Source organism: Capricornis sumatraensis, chromosome 3 (assembly GCF_032405125.1).
Source record: "Capricornis sumatraensis isolate serow.1 chromosome 3, serow.2, whole genome shotgun sequence".
NCBI lineage: Eukaryota > Metazoa > Chordata > Mammalia > Artiodactyla > Bovidae > Capricornis > Capricornis sumatraensis.
In genome coordinates, this window is record NC_091071.1 from 135,611,986 (window position 1) to 135,628,866 (window position 16,881).

Sequence of the window (16,881 nt, forward strand, 5' to 3'; positions counted from 1 at the left end):
TAATACTGTTTACTTTTTTGGAGCTGTTGAAGGTAAGGTATTTGATAAAGAAATCTAATTCTGAATAAAATGTGACTCACTATAAGGAAAATGAGAGAATAATTATCATTGCTTTTGAACTGTGAAAGCTATAAGGTATAATTGCTAAAAAGCTTCATTTGTTTAATACTTTGGGGAAGCTTAAAGGTGCAGAACAGTGTTGGAACATAATTTTTTCTTTGAAAGAAGCATATACATTTATACATATATAGATATGTGTATATATACATATAAATTTTTTAAAGTAAACTCAGATATTTGTGGTATGGTTTAAAAACTCAAAAGATATAATAGGGTTGAGTTTTATTGGTTATTATTAAGCAAGGATATGTTTTATGTGATGTGGAAGACACTCTGACGTACTTATTTTCCCCTTTTCAGATTGCAAAATTACGCCAGCAATTGCAGAGAAGTAAACACAGCAGTCGGCATCATCGAGATAAAGAAAGACAGTCTCCATTCCATGGCAACCATGCAGCTATTAACCAGAGTCAGGTAGGAGCACAAGACACCACAAGATCCAGACAAGGGATATGTTGTTTTCCTGGCATTATGTTATTGCATAGGTAAATGTTTATGATAAAGATGTTCAAAAGCATGTTTGAAACAGTGATTAAATACTGAATCACAGCCTTCATTTAAATAAAAAACACAACGCTAAGTTGACAAAAATGATATTTTCCTTTAACGATATGACTTCTAAGAGAGATAGCTGCTTACATATTCTGATTTTTGTCTTTGTCAGTTTGGTGTATTGGAGGCAGAATAATACAGATGAGCATTGGCTGTGGAACTAGAGCCTGGATAAGTAACCTGTTCAAAGTCTCAGTTTCCTCATGTGACAACAGAGGATGGTAGATACCTAGTGCATGAAGTCTTTTAGTAGAAAAGGTCTTAAACTGCTTTGATTTCTTAATTGAACCCTATTAACTGCTCTTGATTGCTCACCCAGGGAGCATTTCTCTTCATACTGAATTGAAATTGGATGATATCCCTTGGCAAAGAGAGAGGAAGAAAAACTTTGCCTGTTCCTTTTTTAGGTTGATAGCTTCTGATGATTGTTAAGTATATGTGGATTGTTTTCAAGAGAAAGTATGGGTGAAGGTATATATTTTTTTCAAGCTAACTAATTATGTCTTAAAACAGTGATAGATGGGTCAAACTTGATTTTACAGATTTATAGTTTGATTGCAGTTTGGCTTCCAGTAACTTTTTTCCGTATATAAGGCATTTTAATTATAAAATATGAATATACATTGATGCGCTTAAAAGCCTAAACAAACTGCATTTATATTTGGAGAAATGGAAAATGCAAAACTGACCAAGTAAGAAGTGAAAAATTTGAATAGACTATTGGAATACTAAATATTCCACTCACTCACAAAAGGCCACAGACCCACCTGGTTTTACAGGTGAGTTTGCCAACCTTCTGGTCCCTCTAATTCATCCATAAGTAATTTAGATGTATTTCTAAGAGATAAATCCAGTTCTTATTTCCTATTCATATTTTTATTCCAAGTAGAATAGAAGTTAAGACTGAGTTTTATTGAATTTTAATTATGGATTTTAGCAGTTTATAACTTTCTGAAGTGGTTTTTTTAAAAGTTGTATTTAAATTAACAATTACAGTGGTAAAATTATGCAAAATTTTTTTCCCCTGCAAGTTGAATTTGCTTAATAAAGACTATTGAAGTTCACATGAACTTCATTTTTTTTAAATGAAGGTGCCTCTTTGTGGAGAAGGTGAGGACTAGAAAATAACTTGAAAAATAAATTCACGTGGCTTGACTTTTGTACATTGACACATCAATCATCTTGACTGCTTGACTTGCTTTATTGAGTGTTAAAGCCAGTCAGAGATCAAGCACATGTGTATTATGATAGCTATGGCAGTAGTATTCAGAGTTAATTGAGACTTTAAGACTGTGAACATGAAAATATTACTCAAGTCATGATTGTGGCTTTGTTTAGTGGATTCTCTCTCTAAAGGAGGAAGTACCACTTTGAGATATGTGTGCTTTGAGGCCATTCCTCCATCCATGCAACATTTATCAAATATCTGCCATATGACTGGTATTGTAGTACTCATTAGGGGATGCAGTGATAAATGAAATGTTGGGGCTTTCCCCCCACCAAATCTCAGATAATAAGTAAACAGTTAATTTTTATACAGTATAATGAGTATGTCGATCAAGAAGTGTTCAGAGTATTGTAGAAGGAGCATTTATCCTTGAATTGACAATGAGCTGTCTAGAAAGACTTCTATGGAAAGTGGTGTCTAAGTGATCCATGAAGGATAGGTAGAATTTAGCTAGTCTTTGGGCTTCCCTTGTGGCTCAGCTGGTAAAGAATCTGCCTGCAATGCAGGAGACCTGGGTTTGATCCCTGGGTTGGGAAGATTCCCCTGGAAAAGAGAAAGGCTACCCACTACAGTATTCTGGCCTAGAGAATTCCATGGACTATATAGTCCATAGGATTGCAAAGAGTCAGACAGGACTAGAGATTTTCACTTTCACTTTCTGGACGCAGAAGAAATCATGGCTCTAGGGATAGGTGATAGTAAGAGGTTAGGTTAGCCAGAGCTGAAAGTCTTCATGTCTCAGTTGTTAAGAAATTTGGACTTTGTCCTTGAAGCACCTGAGAGCTATTTTCTACAATGCAGGGTGTTGACAGGTGGTCAACATGATCATGTTTGACATGATCATTATGAGTTCAGAGTAGAGAATGAATTTGGTACAGGACAAGATTAGGATAGGGGCAGGAAAATCTATAAATAGATTTATAATCCATGTAAGAAATGATGGTGACCTAAAGTAAGGTAGAAGCTATGGAACTGGAGAGAATGGACAAACCTGAGTGATACTTAGAAAGCAATAATTAATAGTTGAACTCTAGTAAGTATTTCGGAGAAGGCAGTAGCAACCCACTCCAGTACTCTTGCCTGGAGGGTCCCATGGGCGGAGGAGCCTGGTGGGCTGCAGTCCATGGGGTCGCACAGAGTCGGACATGACTGAAGCGACTTAGCAGCAGCAGCAGTAAGTACTTACAATATGGGAACACTGTACTCAGCTTTGGTATATTTAAGCATTTAATCCTCATCTTTGAGATGGAGATTGTTACTATTCCAATTTACAGGCAAAGAATTAAGACTCAGAGAGTTCATGTATCTTGTTCAAGGTCATATGAGACAGAGCTGGGATTCTAAATGAAGAATTTTGACTTCAGAGTCTTTAAACTTTTTTAGCTTATGGTTGATGATATGGGAATGATGGACATATAGGAGTAAAAGGTAAGGCCAATTCTAGCCTTTAAACATGATTTAAGAAATATATCCACGTAGCTCACACCATGTACAAAAGTAACTGAAAATGGATCAAAGACCTCAATATAAGAGCTAAAACTAAAAACTCTTAGATAAAAACATAGGCATAAATGTGATGTTGGATTAGGCAATGGTTTGTTAGATATGACACCAAAAACACAAGCAACAGTAGAAGTATAAAAATTGGACTTTATCATAATTAAAAACTTTAGTGCTTCAAAGATAAACTACAAAATAGGCAAAAATTTATACAAATCATATGAAACACTTGTATTTGAAATATGTGAAGAACTCTTGAAACTCAATAATAAAAAGATAAGCAGTCCAATTTAAAAACTGACGAAGGATCTAAATAGAGAGTTCTCCAAGGAAGATATGCAAATAGCCAATAGGTATATGAAAAAGATATTTATCATTATTTGTCTATAGGGAAATGAATACAAATTCCAGTGAGATACTACTTCATACCCACTAGAACAGCTAAAACTAAAAAGACAAATAGCAGGTTTTAGAAAGAATGTGGAGAAATCAGAACCCTTATATATTGCTGATAGGAATGTAAAATCCTGTCAGCACTGTATAAGCTGATAGGAATGTAAAACAGCCTCATAGTTCCTCAAAAGGCTAAATAAACATAGAGTTACTGTATGACCCAGCGTGTCTTCTCCAAATTATGTACTAAAAAGACAGTTGAAAACATATGTTCATGTAAAAACTTGAACACAGATGTTCATAGCAGCATGGCTCAGAGTAGCCCAAAATTGGAAACAACTTAATTGTCCTTCAACCAATGAATGGATAAATAAAATGTAGTATATATCCATACAGTGGAACATTCAGTTCAGTTCAGTTGCTCGGTTGTGTCTGACTCTTTGCGACCCCAAGAATCGCAGCACACCAGGTCTCTCTATCCATCACCAACTCCCAGAGTCTATCCAGACCCATGTCCATTGAGTTGGTGATGCCACCAACCATCTCATCCTGTTGTCCCTTTCTCCTCCTGCCCTCAATCCTTCCCAGCATCAGGGTCTTTTCAAATGAGTCAGCTCTTCGCATGAGGTGGCCAAAGTACTGGAGGTTCAGCTTCAACATCAGTCCTTTCAATGAACACCCAGGACTGATCTCCCTTAGGATGGACTGGTTGGATCTCCTTGCAGTCCAAGGGACTCTCAAGAGTCTTCTCCAACACCACGGTTCAAAAGCGTCAATTCTTTGGTGCTCAGCTTTCTTTATAGTCCAACTCTCACATCCGTACATGACCACTGGAAAAACCATAGCCTTGACTAGACGGACCTTTGTTAGCAAAGTAATGTCTCTGCTTTTTAAAAATATGCTGTCATAACTTTGCTTCTAAAGAGTAAGTGTCTTTTAATTTCATGGCTGCAGTCACCATCTGCAGTGATTTTGGAGCCCCCAAAAATAAAGTCAGCCACTATTTCCACTGTTTCTCCATCTATTTGCCATGAAGTGATGGGACCGGATGCCGTGATCTTAGTTTTCTGAATGTTCAGCTTTAAGCCAACTTTTTGACTCTCCTCTTTCACTTTCATCAAGAGGCTCTTTAATTCTTCTTCACTTTCTGCCATAAGGGTGGTGTCATCTGCATATCTGAGGTTATTGATATTTCTCTCAGCAATCTTGATTCCAGCTTGTGCTTCATCCAGCCCAGTATTTCTTGATGTATTCAGTATATAAGTTAAATAAGCAGGGTAACTATATACAGCCTTGACACACTCCTTTTCCTATTTGGAGCCAGTCTGTTGTTCCATGTCCAGTTCTAACTGTTGCTTCCTGACCTGCATATAGGTTTCTCAAGAGGCAGGTTAGGTGGTCTGGTATTCCCATCTCCTTCAGAATTTTCCACAGTTTGTTGTGATCCACACAGTCAAAGGCTTTGGCATAGTCAATAAAGCAGAAATAGATGTTTTTCTGGAACTCTCTTGCTTTTTTGATGATCCAGTGGATGTTGGCAATTTGATCTCTGGTTCCTCTGCCTTGTCTAAAACCAGCTTAAACATCAGGAAGTTCATGGTTCACGTATTGCTGAAGACTCGCTTGGAGAATTTGGAGCATTACTTTACTAGCATGTGAGATGAGTGCAATTGTGCAGTAGTTTGAGCATTCTTTGGCATGGCCTTTCTTTGGGATTGGAATGAAAACTGACCTTTTCCAGTCCTGTGGCCACTGCTGAGTTTTCCAAATTTGCTGGCATATTGAGTGCAGCACTTTCACAGCATCATCTTTCAGGATATGAAATAGCTCAACTGGAATTCCATCACCTCCACTAGCTTTTTTGTAGTGATGCTTCCTAAGGCCCAGTTGACTTCATATTCCAGGATGTCTGGCTCTAGGTGAATGTGAGTTATCACACCATCGTGATTATTTGGGTTGTGAAGATCTTTTTTGTACAGTTCTTCTGTGTATTCTTGCTACCTCTTCTTAATATCTTCTGCTTCTGTTAGGTCCATACCATTTCTGTCCTTTATTGAGCCTGTATTACTCGGTCACAAAAATGGAATGGAATACTGATACATACTACCATTCAGGTGAACCTTGGAAACATTATGCTAAGTGAAAGAAGCCAGACACAAAGGAACACATGATTTCCCTCATATGAAATGTCCAGGAGAAGTAAACCCATAGAGACAGATTGTAGACTGGTGATTGCTTAAAGGTAAGAAAGTTGAGAGAAGATGGAGAATGACTGCTAATGTGTGAGGGACTTTTTTTGTTGTTTGATTCTAAGATTAATTGTGATAATAGTGGTACAATTCTGTTCAATTAATAGTGTACTGCTGCTGCTGCTAAGTCACGTCAGTCGTGTCCGACTCTGTGTGACCCTATAGATGGTGGCCCACCAGGCTCCCGTCCCTGGGATTCTCCAGGCAAGCATACTGGAGTGGGTTGCCATTTCCCTCTCCAGTGCATGAAAGTGAAAAGTGAAAGTGAAGTCGCTCAGTCCTGTCCAACTCTCCGAGACCCCATGGACTGCAGCCTACCAGGCTCCTCCGTCCATGGGCAAGAGTACTGGAGTGGGTTGCCATTGTACAGTAGTGTTCAATTAATAGTGTACAATTCTGTTCATAAGCAGAAGTTGTACACTTGAAATGAGTGAGTTGTATGATACTGTGAATTATTTTTCAATAAAGTTCTACCAAAAAATGTGTACTAACCAACATAAAAATGAATAGATAAAATGCAAATGTAATTGTCTGGAAATAATAGATTAGATGCTAACAAAGAACCCACAAGTAACCCAGGAGGTCTTATAACTGTAGAAGATGAGCACAGGTGCTCTGAGCTCAGATTGTTTAGCGTAAGATCTGAGTCATGCTGCTTGCTAGCTGTTGGAAGTTCCTTGGGTTCTCTGCATTATATTACCTGTTTGTTGTGTTTTTCTGAGGATTAAATGGTGCGTGTGCGTTAGTCACTCAGTTGTGTTCGTCTCTCTATGTTCCCATGAACTGTAGCTCTCCAGGCTCCTCTGTACATGGAATTCTCCAGGCAAGAGTACTGGTACAGTTAGCCATTCCTTTCTCCAAAGAGTCTTCCCAACCCAGGGATTGAACCTGGGTCTCCTGCATTGCAGGCAGATTCTTTACCATCTGAGCCACCAGGGAAACCCACTAAATGGTATTCAGTTCAGTCCAGTCACTCAGTTGTGTCCGACTCTTTGTAACTCCATGGGCTGCAGCATGCCAGGCCTCCCTGTCCATCACCAACTCCCAGAGCCTGCTCAAACTCATGTCCATCGAGTTGGTGATGCCATCCAACCATCTCACCCTCTGTTGGCCCCTTCTCTTCCTGCCTTTGGCCTTTCTCAGCATCAGGGTCTTTTCAGTTCTGCACATCAGGTGGCCAAACTATTGGAGCTTCAGCTTCAGCATCAGTCCTTTGAATGAATATTCAGGACTAATTTCCTTTACAATTGACTGGTTTGATCTTGCAGTCCAAGGGACTCTCAAAAGAGTCTTCACCAACACCACAGTTCAAAAGCATCAATTCTTCGGTGCTGAGCTTTCTTTATAGTATGCTGCTGCTGCTAAATCGCTTCAGTTGTGTCCGACTCTGTGCGACCCCATAGACGGCAGCCCACCAGGCTCCCCCGTCCCTGGGATTCTCCAGGCAAGAACACTGGAGTGGGTTGCCATTTCCTTCTTCAACGCATGAAAGTGAAAAGTGAAAGTGACGTCGCTCAGTCGTATCTGACTCTTCGCGACCCCATGGACTGCAGCCCACCAGTCTCCTACGTCCATGGGATTTTCCAGGCAAGAGTACTGGAGTGGGGTGCCATTGCCTTCTCCTCTTTATGGTATAGAGTATTACAAAACAGTTAATGTAATTCTTGGCACAGAGTGACTGCTCAATAAATCTTAGGTTGCCTCCAGTTGGATTTTTCTTTAGGCTTCTCTGCCAATTCATAGTTAACATATTTTCTAAAACTTTAATTGTCATAAAAATATTTACATGCTTATTATAAGAAACTTTAGAAACTAAAGTCAATAGAAAAATTATATCTCTATACTGTACATTTTAAAATTATATGTTATGTCAATTATCTCAATAAAACTGGAAGAAAAACTAAAAAGAAGAAATATTAGACCTCAGTCAAGCTGTTACTTTTTAAAAAAAATCAAATAGGAAAAAAAAAATCATCCAGAGTTTCACTCTCTAAAGATAGCTATTCCTTAAATTCTTTCTTTTTCCTTTTTCATTCCTTGCGGAGAGCATACCATGTATTAGACTATGTATTTTAAAAATTTTATTTAGTGTGGAAAAATGTTTGTTATTCAGAGGGCTTCAGAAACATTTTTAATGTTCCAGATTCTGTAGAGCAGTTCTCTGACTTTTTTGGTCATTTAGTTGGGTCCAGTTACTATGTGCTTAAAGCTTTTTTCTACATTATACTTTTCTAGGGGTAGGAAAATAACTTTCCTTATTTGGTTAATAAGTTTAAATATCTGGAGGCTCTTTGACTTTCCTCTTCATAGGCTCTCCAAGTTATTACAGTTTTTTTGTTTGTTTGTTTGTAGTTCATGATATGTAGATGATTATTTTTGGAGGGGAGTTCCAGGTTTTATCTTTCCCCCTTTACACAAAACAAAACAGAAGAAATGATATAGGATTAAAACCGCAAAAGTAGTTAATTGATGGAACACATGCATAAAAAGCCAGATAGGAAGACAAGCTTATTTATAATGAGGGACCCAGTGCTCTGTGACTACCTAGAAGGATGGGAGGTAGGGGGCGGGGGGCAGGTTCAAGAGGGAGATGATATTTGTATGCCTATGGCTGATTCATGTTGATGGATGGCAGAAACCAGCCCAATGTTGTAGAGCAGTTATTCTCCAATTGGAGATCCCTGGTGGCTCAGAGGTTAAAGCGTCTGCCTGGAATGCAGGAGACCCGGGTTTGATCCCTGAGTCGGGAAGATCCCCTGGAGAAGGAAATGGCAACCACTCCAGTACTCTTGCCTGGAGAATTCCATGGAGGGAGGAGCCCTGTAGGCTACAGTCCATGGGGTCGCAAAGAGTCGACACGACTGAGCAACTTCACTTCACTTATTCTCCAGTTAGAAAGAAAAAAGGAGACATATGTAAATGACAGTAGTTTGTAGTTTTTACAAAAGACATTAAAAAAGAAAAGTCAAATAAATACATGTTACTGTTTGTAGCACACTGTTTACATCAATATTAAAGGGGAGAAAACACTGATCAAGGGACAGATAAACCACATGGTCCAGGTCTTTAGGAAGTTTATTGGGAAATTCCTTTAGCATCCCTTAATGATCAAGGACAGTATTGTTCTGATAATGGATAGTATGTAACCACTGGCTAACATGAGATCTTTTTCTTGGGCTTACAATGGATTTTTTACAGTTAGAAAAGAATTCTGACATACTTTTGAGTGATTCTTTCCCTGGAAATTCAGGAGGGGGAACTGTTTATTATGAAGAATAACTGCTGCCAAGTTTCTTAGGAGAGAGAAACTTTTCACGTGTCATTGGTTTCCAAAATTGACAAAACTCTTGGATACTTAAGATATCATTTTTAAGGAGTATATCAAGAAATACTCTCATTAGAAGATGTGGCCAAGAATTCCAGTCAGTTCTGGTGAGGTGGATGAAACTAGAACCTGTTATACGGAGTGAAGTAAGTCAGAAAGAATAAAATATCATATATTAACACATATGTGTGGAATATGTGAAAAATGGTACTGATGAACCTATTTGCAGTGCAGGAATAGAGACGCAGACATAGGGAACAGACTTGTGGACACTGCAGGGGAAGGAGAGTGAGGGGACGGACTGAAACAGCAGCATTGACCCATTAACATTATCGTATGTAAAACAGATAGCTGATGGGAATTTGCTGTATGATGCAGGGAGCTCAGCCTGGTGCTCTGTGACTACTTAGAGTGGTGGGAGGTGGGAGGGAGGTTCAAGAAGGGGGGACATACGTATACTGGTGGTTAATTCATGTTTGAGTATGGCAGAAACCAACACGACATTGTAAAACAATTATCCTCCAGTTAACAATAAAAAAATTTTTTTTCAAAAAGATGTCGCTAACACATTTCAGAGTTGTTTGATGATTAGAGTCAGATGTTAGTAACAGAAGAGCTGGAGATGTAGTATAAACTAATTTAAGAGTGCAAATTTTAAAATCATGCAGGTATTTCTAGCTGTGATAGGCTCAAACAAGAAAGCCCTCCCATAGGATTTTCTTATTGCTTCATCTGGGCTGGGCACACGATAGTTTTGTAATAGCTTAGGAGGGTTTGAGAGCAAAGGGATCATGAGAAAGAAAAGGTTGGGGGGAAACCTATTTTCATCTGAGAAGTGAGAGAAGCATTGCACTTTAAAGAGAAAATTGCTTCTTGGCACTGGAATCTTTGTGTGCCTGTCCAGGACATGATTGCTGTGCTTGAAAGTTTCAAGATTTTGCCACTGAGAAATCAAAACAGTAGGTGCTTCAGATGTGACCTTCATTAGAGAATAGCTGTAGCTTAGAAGAGATAAAAGGGGGAAACACATGAGAGGACACTGATCTCTGGAGGACAGAAATAAAGTGATGCTGACGGGACAGGAGGAATCAAGGCCACGTGGAGCCCCCTACCAAAGCCCCTATGATGGGAAAGCTTTTTTTCCCCAGTGCTTTCTAATTTTTTAAGGAATCCATTCTAAACATCAGTTGTGACCACTGTTTTGTTTTATTAGGGTTTCTGGCTCACATTTCTCTCCTAGATTTCTGTTGAATTGCTGAACAGACCTTTTTTTTTATCCTACACAGTTTTCTTCCTTTGAAAATTTAGCTATCTTTATCTTTTTCCCTGCTCAGCTACTACTTCAGTAGGTATTCTTCCCATCTTTCCTGAGTCTGCTTGTCTTGCCACAATTTTATCCCCATGCTTTGAAACAGATATTTAAGTTACAGTGTAGATTGGATTCTAATGAAGTTTCAGGGTTAGCCAAACCCTCTTTTGGAGTTCTTTGTTGGTTAATTCACAGCTTTTATGCAATTTGATCTTTAAGCTGTAACATAATATATAGATAGACAGAGAATGTAAATAGCAAAAAGAAAACTTTAAAACCGTGATTCACCTAATTGAAATCTTACTTGAGTGGAAAACTCTGATTTGAACAGAAAGAATCAAGAACTGAGAAAAATAAGAGATCCTTGTTGTTTCCAAAGGTCAAATCTTAGGAGAGAGAGATTTTTCCTTAATAATGGGAGGATTTTTAACCTTTCAGAGCTGTCTAAGGATACCTCTCAGTTAATATGATAACCCACTTGTATTTGCATATGCTGACTTATATAGAAATACACATTTTTATTACAGAAAGCTATATAGATGTGGGAAAAATAAATTATACACACACACACAAAATTCCTTAAGAACCCTTGAAATGAAGCATAAAAGTTAAAGTATAATCATTTTTTAAATTTTTAAATATTTTAGAGCATAGTTTATGTAAGGAATAAAATCAAAGGCCTATTATTTATTTATGGAATAATAACAGTATGCTTAATGAAGAAAATATTTCCCAGACGGCTTGGGTAGATTATTTTTCTTCTAAGCATATAACTGTTTGCTGGTTAAGTGAATTGCTGTTGAACCTTTGCTTCATTTACCTAAAATGGTGTGTTGACCTTAGGAAAGTGGCCATTTTCTTTTTTTTCCTTCCTTTCTTTCCTTTGCTTTAAATAAATTAAACTGTTGACACTTGCCACTATTTTAGATTACATTTGAGAAGAACTTCTTACCAATTATCTAGGATATGACTTCTGTAGCTGCCTGGAAAGGCAGTAACAAGATGTCCAGTTAGTTATTACACTGGTGGGTTCCTGTTATGTGCATTTCTCAACATGACACCCAGCAGACTTAAGCTTTCTGTTCTTTGAAGACTTACTAACAGATCCTTATGGTTCCCAAATCCAGAAAGGTCAACATTTTGCAGAAACCTTGACAGCTCATCTTCCCCTTCTAGTCTTCTCCTTCCTCATTTCTGTAATGTTAGCTACAAACCAGATGCAGCCTGAAAATGGCATCCAAAGCAAGCCATTATTCATGTTGTTTTGTGACTTTCAGGAGAGAAAATTAAGTTTAGAATTGAGTACCTTTCACTAAATATAAAAAATAAAATCAAAGTTCTGTTTGTAGTATATATACTGATAACTCCTGAAATCTTAGTCTGTAGCAGTTCTCTGTTACCTCATTATTTTTTGACAGAGGAAGAGTCCAGGCACAGGAAGGATGCCTGCCTGACAGAAATGCTCTGACATGCTCTCCACTGCAGACTAGTGAGCTCTGGGTTTCTTTTAACCCATAGGTGCTTCAGTCCAAATCAGTTTCCTTTCGTCCCTTCACTAGTTTTTGTTTTCTCTTGCCACCACTTTGAGAAAGGTTTCTTTCCTTCCTTGACCTGTCATGAACCAAACCATATTCTTAGCTTCATTCTTCCACTCTTATCCCAAGAGTAAGTACATATCTGATTGGAGAGAGTTTCTTTTTTTTTTTTTTAAGCCTGTTTTAGATTATTCTTTGGAATATTATTCTGTTGCTAAGGAAACAAGAGGATGAGAATAGGTAAAAAAAGAAAAAAGTACCCTTCAAGGTGTTAGTGACAGGTCTCAGGGATATAAAAAACTCATGGGAAATAGCCAGTTTCAGTGACTATCTTAGGCATTGTTTCACTGAAGTAGGAAAGTGAAGACCTTGGGGTGAGAGTAGGGTGGAGGGTGGAGAATGCAAGTTCTCAGAAGAATGGAGGGGAGGGCTCTGGTGTTTACTTTCCTCTTCCTGTCCCGTCTTATCACAGTCCTGTCACAGGGTGAACCAGGGCTGGACTGCTGAGGAGGCTTTCGGGAAGTGAGGGAAGTTACTGGCTTTGTAGCACCAAGACGGAAGGATTGAAGAATAGGGGATCTGAAACCTCCCTGAAAGAGAGGTTTCTCAAAGAGACCTCCCTAAATGAAGGATGAATTAATCACATTTCTTTACCAGACAGCAAGACAATACAAGATGACCTTCTGGCACACTGTTGCTATGAATTTTGGCAGATACCTTGCAATTCTTGTTTCATATTTTATTTTGAGTATCTTGTCAGGAAACCAAGTGATATCCTGTAATATAATCAGTTATTTCTTTTCAAAAGTAATACTGTGCCAGTGGGAACATTTTTTTTAACTAGAGATAGGCTTTGAAACAAAACATTAAAATAATTACAGTGGAAGTATAAATAGATTTCACAGGGAAGTTACTCTATCATCTTGCTACTGTATATGGACTTTGGAAGTGATTTTGTTTTTCCTACCAATTTTTTTTTTTTTGATAAATTACTTTTTGTTATTTATTTTCTGGAATATAGATAATTATGGCACTGGAGGACTTTAAAGTTATGTTCTGAAATCTGAACTCCTGTAATCATGAAAGAATGTCTGAGGTTAAGATTCTTTTAGTGTTTTCCCGTATCCCTCTCCTCTTTACAGTCCCTCATAAATGTGAATTAATTTCTGAAATTCTACCTTGATTGTCCGGGATTTTTGCTTTAAATTATATTTTTGTGTATACCAAGGAGCAGGTTTCGTTATTCACACCTTTTGTGAGGTCTGTAAATTTTGATTTATTTTAGAGTTACCCAGATCAAATGGAAGTATGCTTCCATCTAGCAAATGTAAAGGTAGTAATAAATGTTTTTTCTCCCCCCCCCCCCCCCACTTTTTCTTAAGGCTCCTGTTCCAAAGAGTGCACTTATTCCAGTAATTCCCATCACCAAATCAACAGGCTCCCGGTTCCGGAATAGTGTGGAAGGACTGAATCAGGAGATTGAAATAATAATTAAAGAGACTGGGGAAAAGGAAGAGCAACTTATAGTAAGTAATCTTCTATCTTAAAATCAGCCTTATACATTAATTCTTCTAATTATTATTTTTTTTTAAATCACAATTTTGGTTTCCATATTTACATGTTTCTTGCTTCTTGTTGAGAATAAAAATTTATCTCTTTTGAAAAACTCTGACCTTGCAAATGAATGACAGTTTTTGTTTCTTTGCATCTCATAGAGACAACTGATATGACTTAAATTTGGGTCCTTGAACAGAAACTATTTTTTGTTTTTCTGTATTTAAAAAATCACAGATATGCTTCTCATTGTCTATAACTCCATTTAACAAAAGTTCAGCTTAACTGGTTTGTTGGTGGTGGCATGGAATATCTTCTGAGTATCAATATATATCTTACTGTTTGTCAGTTACTGTTTGGTTGACTTTCTCATCATGAAGCACAGGTTTTCTTACCTATAACATGCATAGAATGTGTATTCTATTAACTGTGACATACAAAAGTACAGTTTATATGTAAGACAGAAAATTTCCTGTTTATATTTAAAAGCATGTCACAGTATCCTGAAGCTTTCCTTCTTCAGTGAAGGAGGAACTGGGGAGTTTAAAGTAGTATTTTATTGACGCCTGAGATTTCTCTCCCTTAAGATGAAAGGCTGGTTTAGCTTAGAGAAAACACCACTGCCTACACCCTACCCTCCTCCACTGCACAATGGTGAAACTTCTCCCGATGTATGATAAAGGTAAACGCAGCAAAGGTGTACGGGGAGCCAGTTTCCCTGCTAAGTGAGTCACACAAGCCTTCCTCTGAACCTTCTCCTTGATTTCCCTCTATAATTAGCAATGCTGTGATTAACCGTTCTCTTGTTTAGGAAGGTTTCTTGGAGAACACTGTTTGAGGAGGGAGTGAGCAGGGCGGGAGGGCGGCAGGGGCTATCATCAGGTATTACTGGTTCACACAGCGCACAACCTTTTCTTCTCACGTGGAACCTAGAGTTACACCTAGGCTTCTCCTCTGTTATAATGGGGTGTCTTGATCATTTTGAAAATAACAGCACGTGATAAGTAACTCAGTGTTGTTTCATCCTTCAGCGAGCACTGACCACTCATGTGCCAGACCCCTGGGAGTTCAGAGGTTCTGCTCTGCCGCTCCGTGTCCAGCGGCAGGGGAGGGCGGGCGATGAGACAGGAATGGCTGTCCCCACAGCCAACACACAGGCGTCTCCCTCTACCGTGAGGCCCGATAAGGAGAGGGTTTCTGACTTTTGAGTCTTCTGCAACAACAGGGGAAGGTTGAACCCTGGGTGCCTTTCTAGGGGAATTTCAAAATCAGTGACCAGAACACATACATTTGAAACATTTCTGTAACAGCCCCAAGACATTCCCGACGGCCACCGTGCGCCTCCACCCCTTGCGCAGAGGAGCAGCAGCACACGCAGCACCGACACGCAGACGCCCGGCGGGGCCGAGCGGGGGAGCAACGACAGCAGCCGCTCCCAGTCCGTGTCCCCCACAGCCTTCCTCACCATCTCCAACGAGGGCGGTGAGGAGAGCCCGTGCTCGGCTGATGACCTGCTTGTCGACCCCAGGGATAAAGGTGCAACACGGGAGGAGTTTGCTGCCACGGGATAAGTGACACCGCCGCTGTATCCTGGTTTCTGTTCATTTTCTAGCGGAACACTACACTTAGGGCCACTAAGATCTTGACTTTGAGATGTGTTCAAAATACAGATTTTAAAGAACTGTAGTACAGAACCATAGGTTTTACTGTGGTACTCAGGTGATGGTCAGGTTGGCTGGGTTTATGGGCTTTTGTAGGTATACTTTTTTTTCTTCTTGCACTTACTAATACAAATTCCTTAATAGTGAGTAACATCCTTTTTGGTATAAATGAGATAAACATTTGTCCTGAAAAGCATTTGTTTTCTGTTACCTTAGTTGTCATGTATTTACTATCTCACTACTTTTTAATTGAATGTGAAGCCGTCAAGTTAGTGTGTTTCAGGATCTATATTTGTGATATTTCTAATAAGAATTAAGCTGACTTATATCAGTGCAAGATGAGTATTCCAGGCAAGCCTGGAGTAAAAGGGGAGGTGGGATACTTATAGTATTAAACCACTTGCATGATTCAGAAAGTAATTGGAGACATAGCACTTTGAATATTAGTTACTAATAATGTTTTACAAATGTGATCATCTATCTTTACCAAGGCAGTCTTTTCTTTTAGCCTAAATTCTAGTTATTACTGCATGAGCTTGAGAAAAATGATAAGATAAATCCTATGGCTCAGTTCAGTAGTCATTTATTTAGAACCTCCTACTTGCAGTGTGTTGATTGTCTTAAAATGTTGCACGTCTGATGACAGCTGGTCATTAGTGCCAGTCATCTGAAGTACGGAGACTATAGCACGTGCAAAAGACCTAAGATTTACAGAGGAAATCACTTCAGACTATGGGCAATTGTAAAATCATACTATTTGGGCCCTCTTTTTGTCATCTACAAGGTTAAATAAAACATGGCTATACCCTAGACCAGTTATTAATAAATCACACCCCCTGGGGGCAGGACATAGGCACCAGCAGTTTTCGGTGCTCCCAGGCAATTCACATGCACAGAATTTTGACACCACTGAATTAAATCTTTTGATTGGGCCTTGTGTTTCTTGTCAGGAGTTGACATAGTTAATTACTTCTGATACTTGCTATAAGGATTAAAAGAGAGAGTGATGCAGCTTCGAGTACTTAAGCTCAATCAGATGTACCTGCCCCACCCAACCCACCCCCAGACTAACCATAGCTATTAAAATCTGCCCCTTGATTTTCCGTACTTTCTACTCTTACTTCAACAGCATATAGGAACTCTGTAAGTTTTGTGTCCTGCTGTATTTGACTTTAGGAGTGACTGGTTAACTTCTCTGGATTTCTTTTCTAAGAAAGGGCTACTGTCAGCAAGGAGTTGTAGTTTAGTTGACACAGACTGTACATTTAGAACACATAGGTTACATATCACGAATTCTAAGTTAATGTGGTAGAAACTGAGGACATCAGCACTGAACAGAATCACCAGAGTAAAGAAGTGTTCCCTTGGGTAGGGTTAATTTAGAAAGATAACAAAAACTTTGAGCCAGACTTTGAAGGAGGTTTTGGAAAATGAGCAGAGAAGGACTTCTTAGGT

The 16,881-nt window shown here is 38.8% G+C and overlaps 1 protein-coding gene across 1 annotated transcript in view; it reads left to right on the plus strand.

The window, feature by feature from the left end:
- Positions 1 to 16,881, plus strand: part of FAM117B (family with sequence similarity 117 member B) — a 68,303-nt gene that overhangs the window by 44,935 nt on the left and 6,487 nt on the right. The window contains exons 4-6 of the mRNA XM_068969272.1: positions 421 to 534; positions 13,594 to 13,737; positions 15,076 to 15,301. Coding sequence (XP_068825373.1) covers positions 421 to 534; positions 13,594 to 13,737; positions 15,076 to 15,301 — 484 coding nt within the window. The remainder of the gene's footprint in view (positions 1 to 420; positions 535 to 13,593; positions 13,738 to 15,075; positions 15,302 to 16,881) is intronic.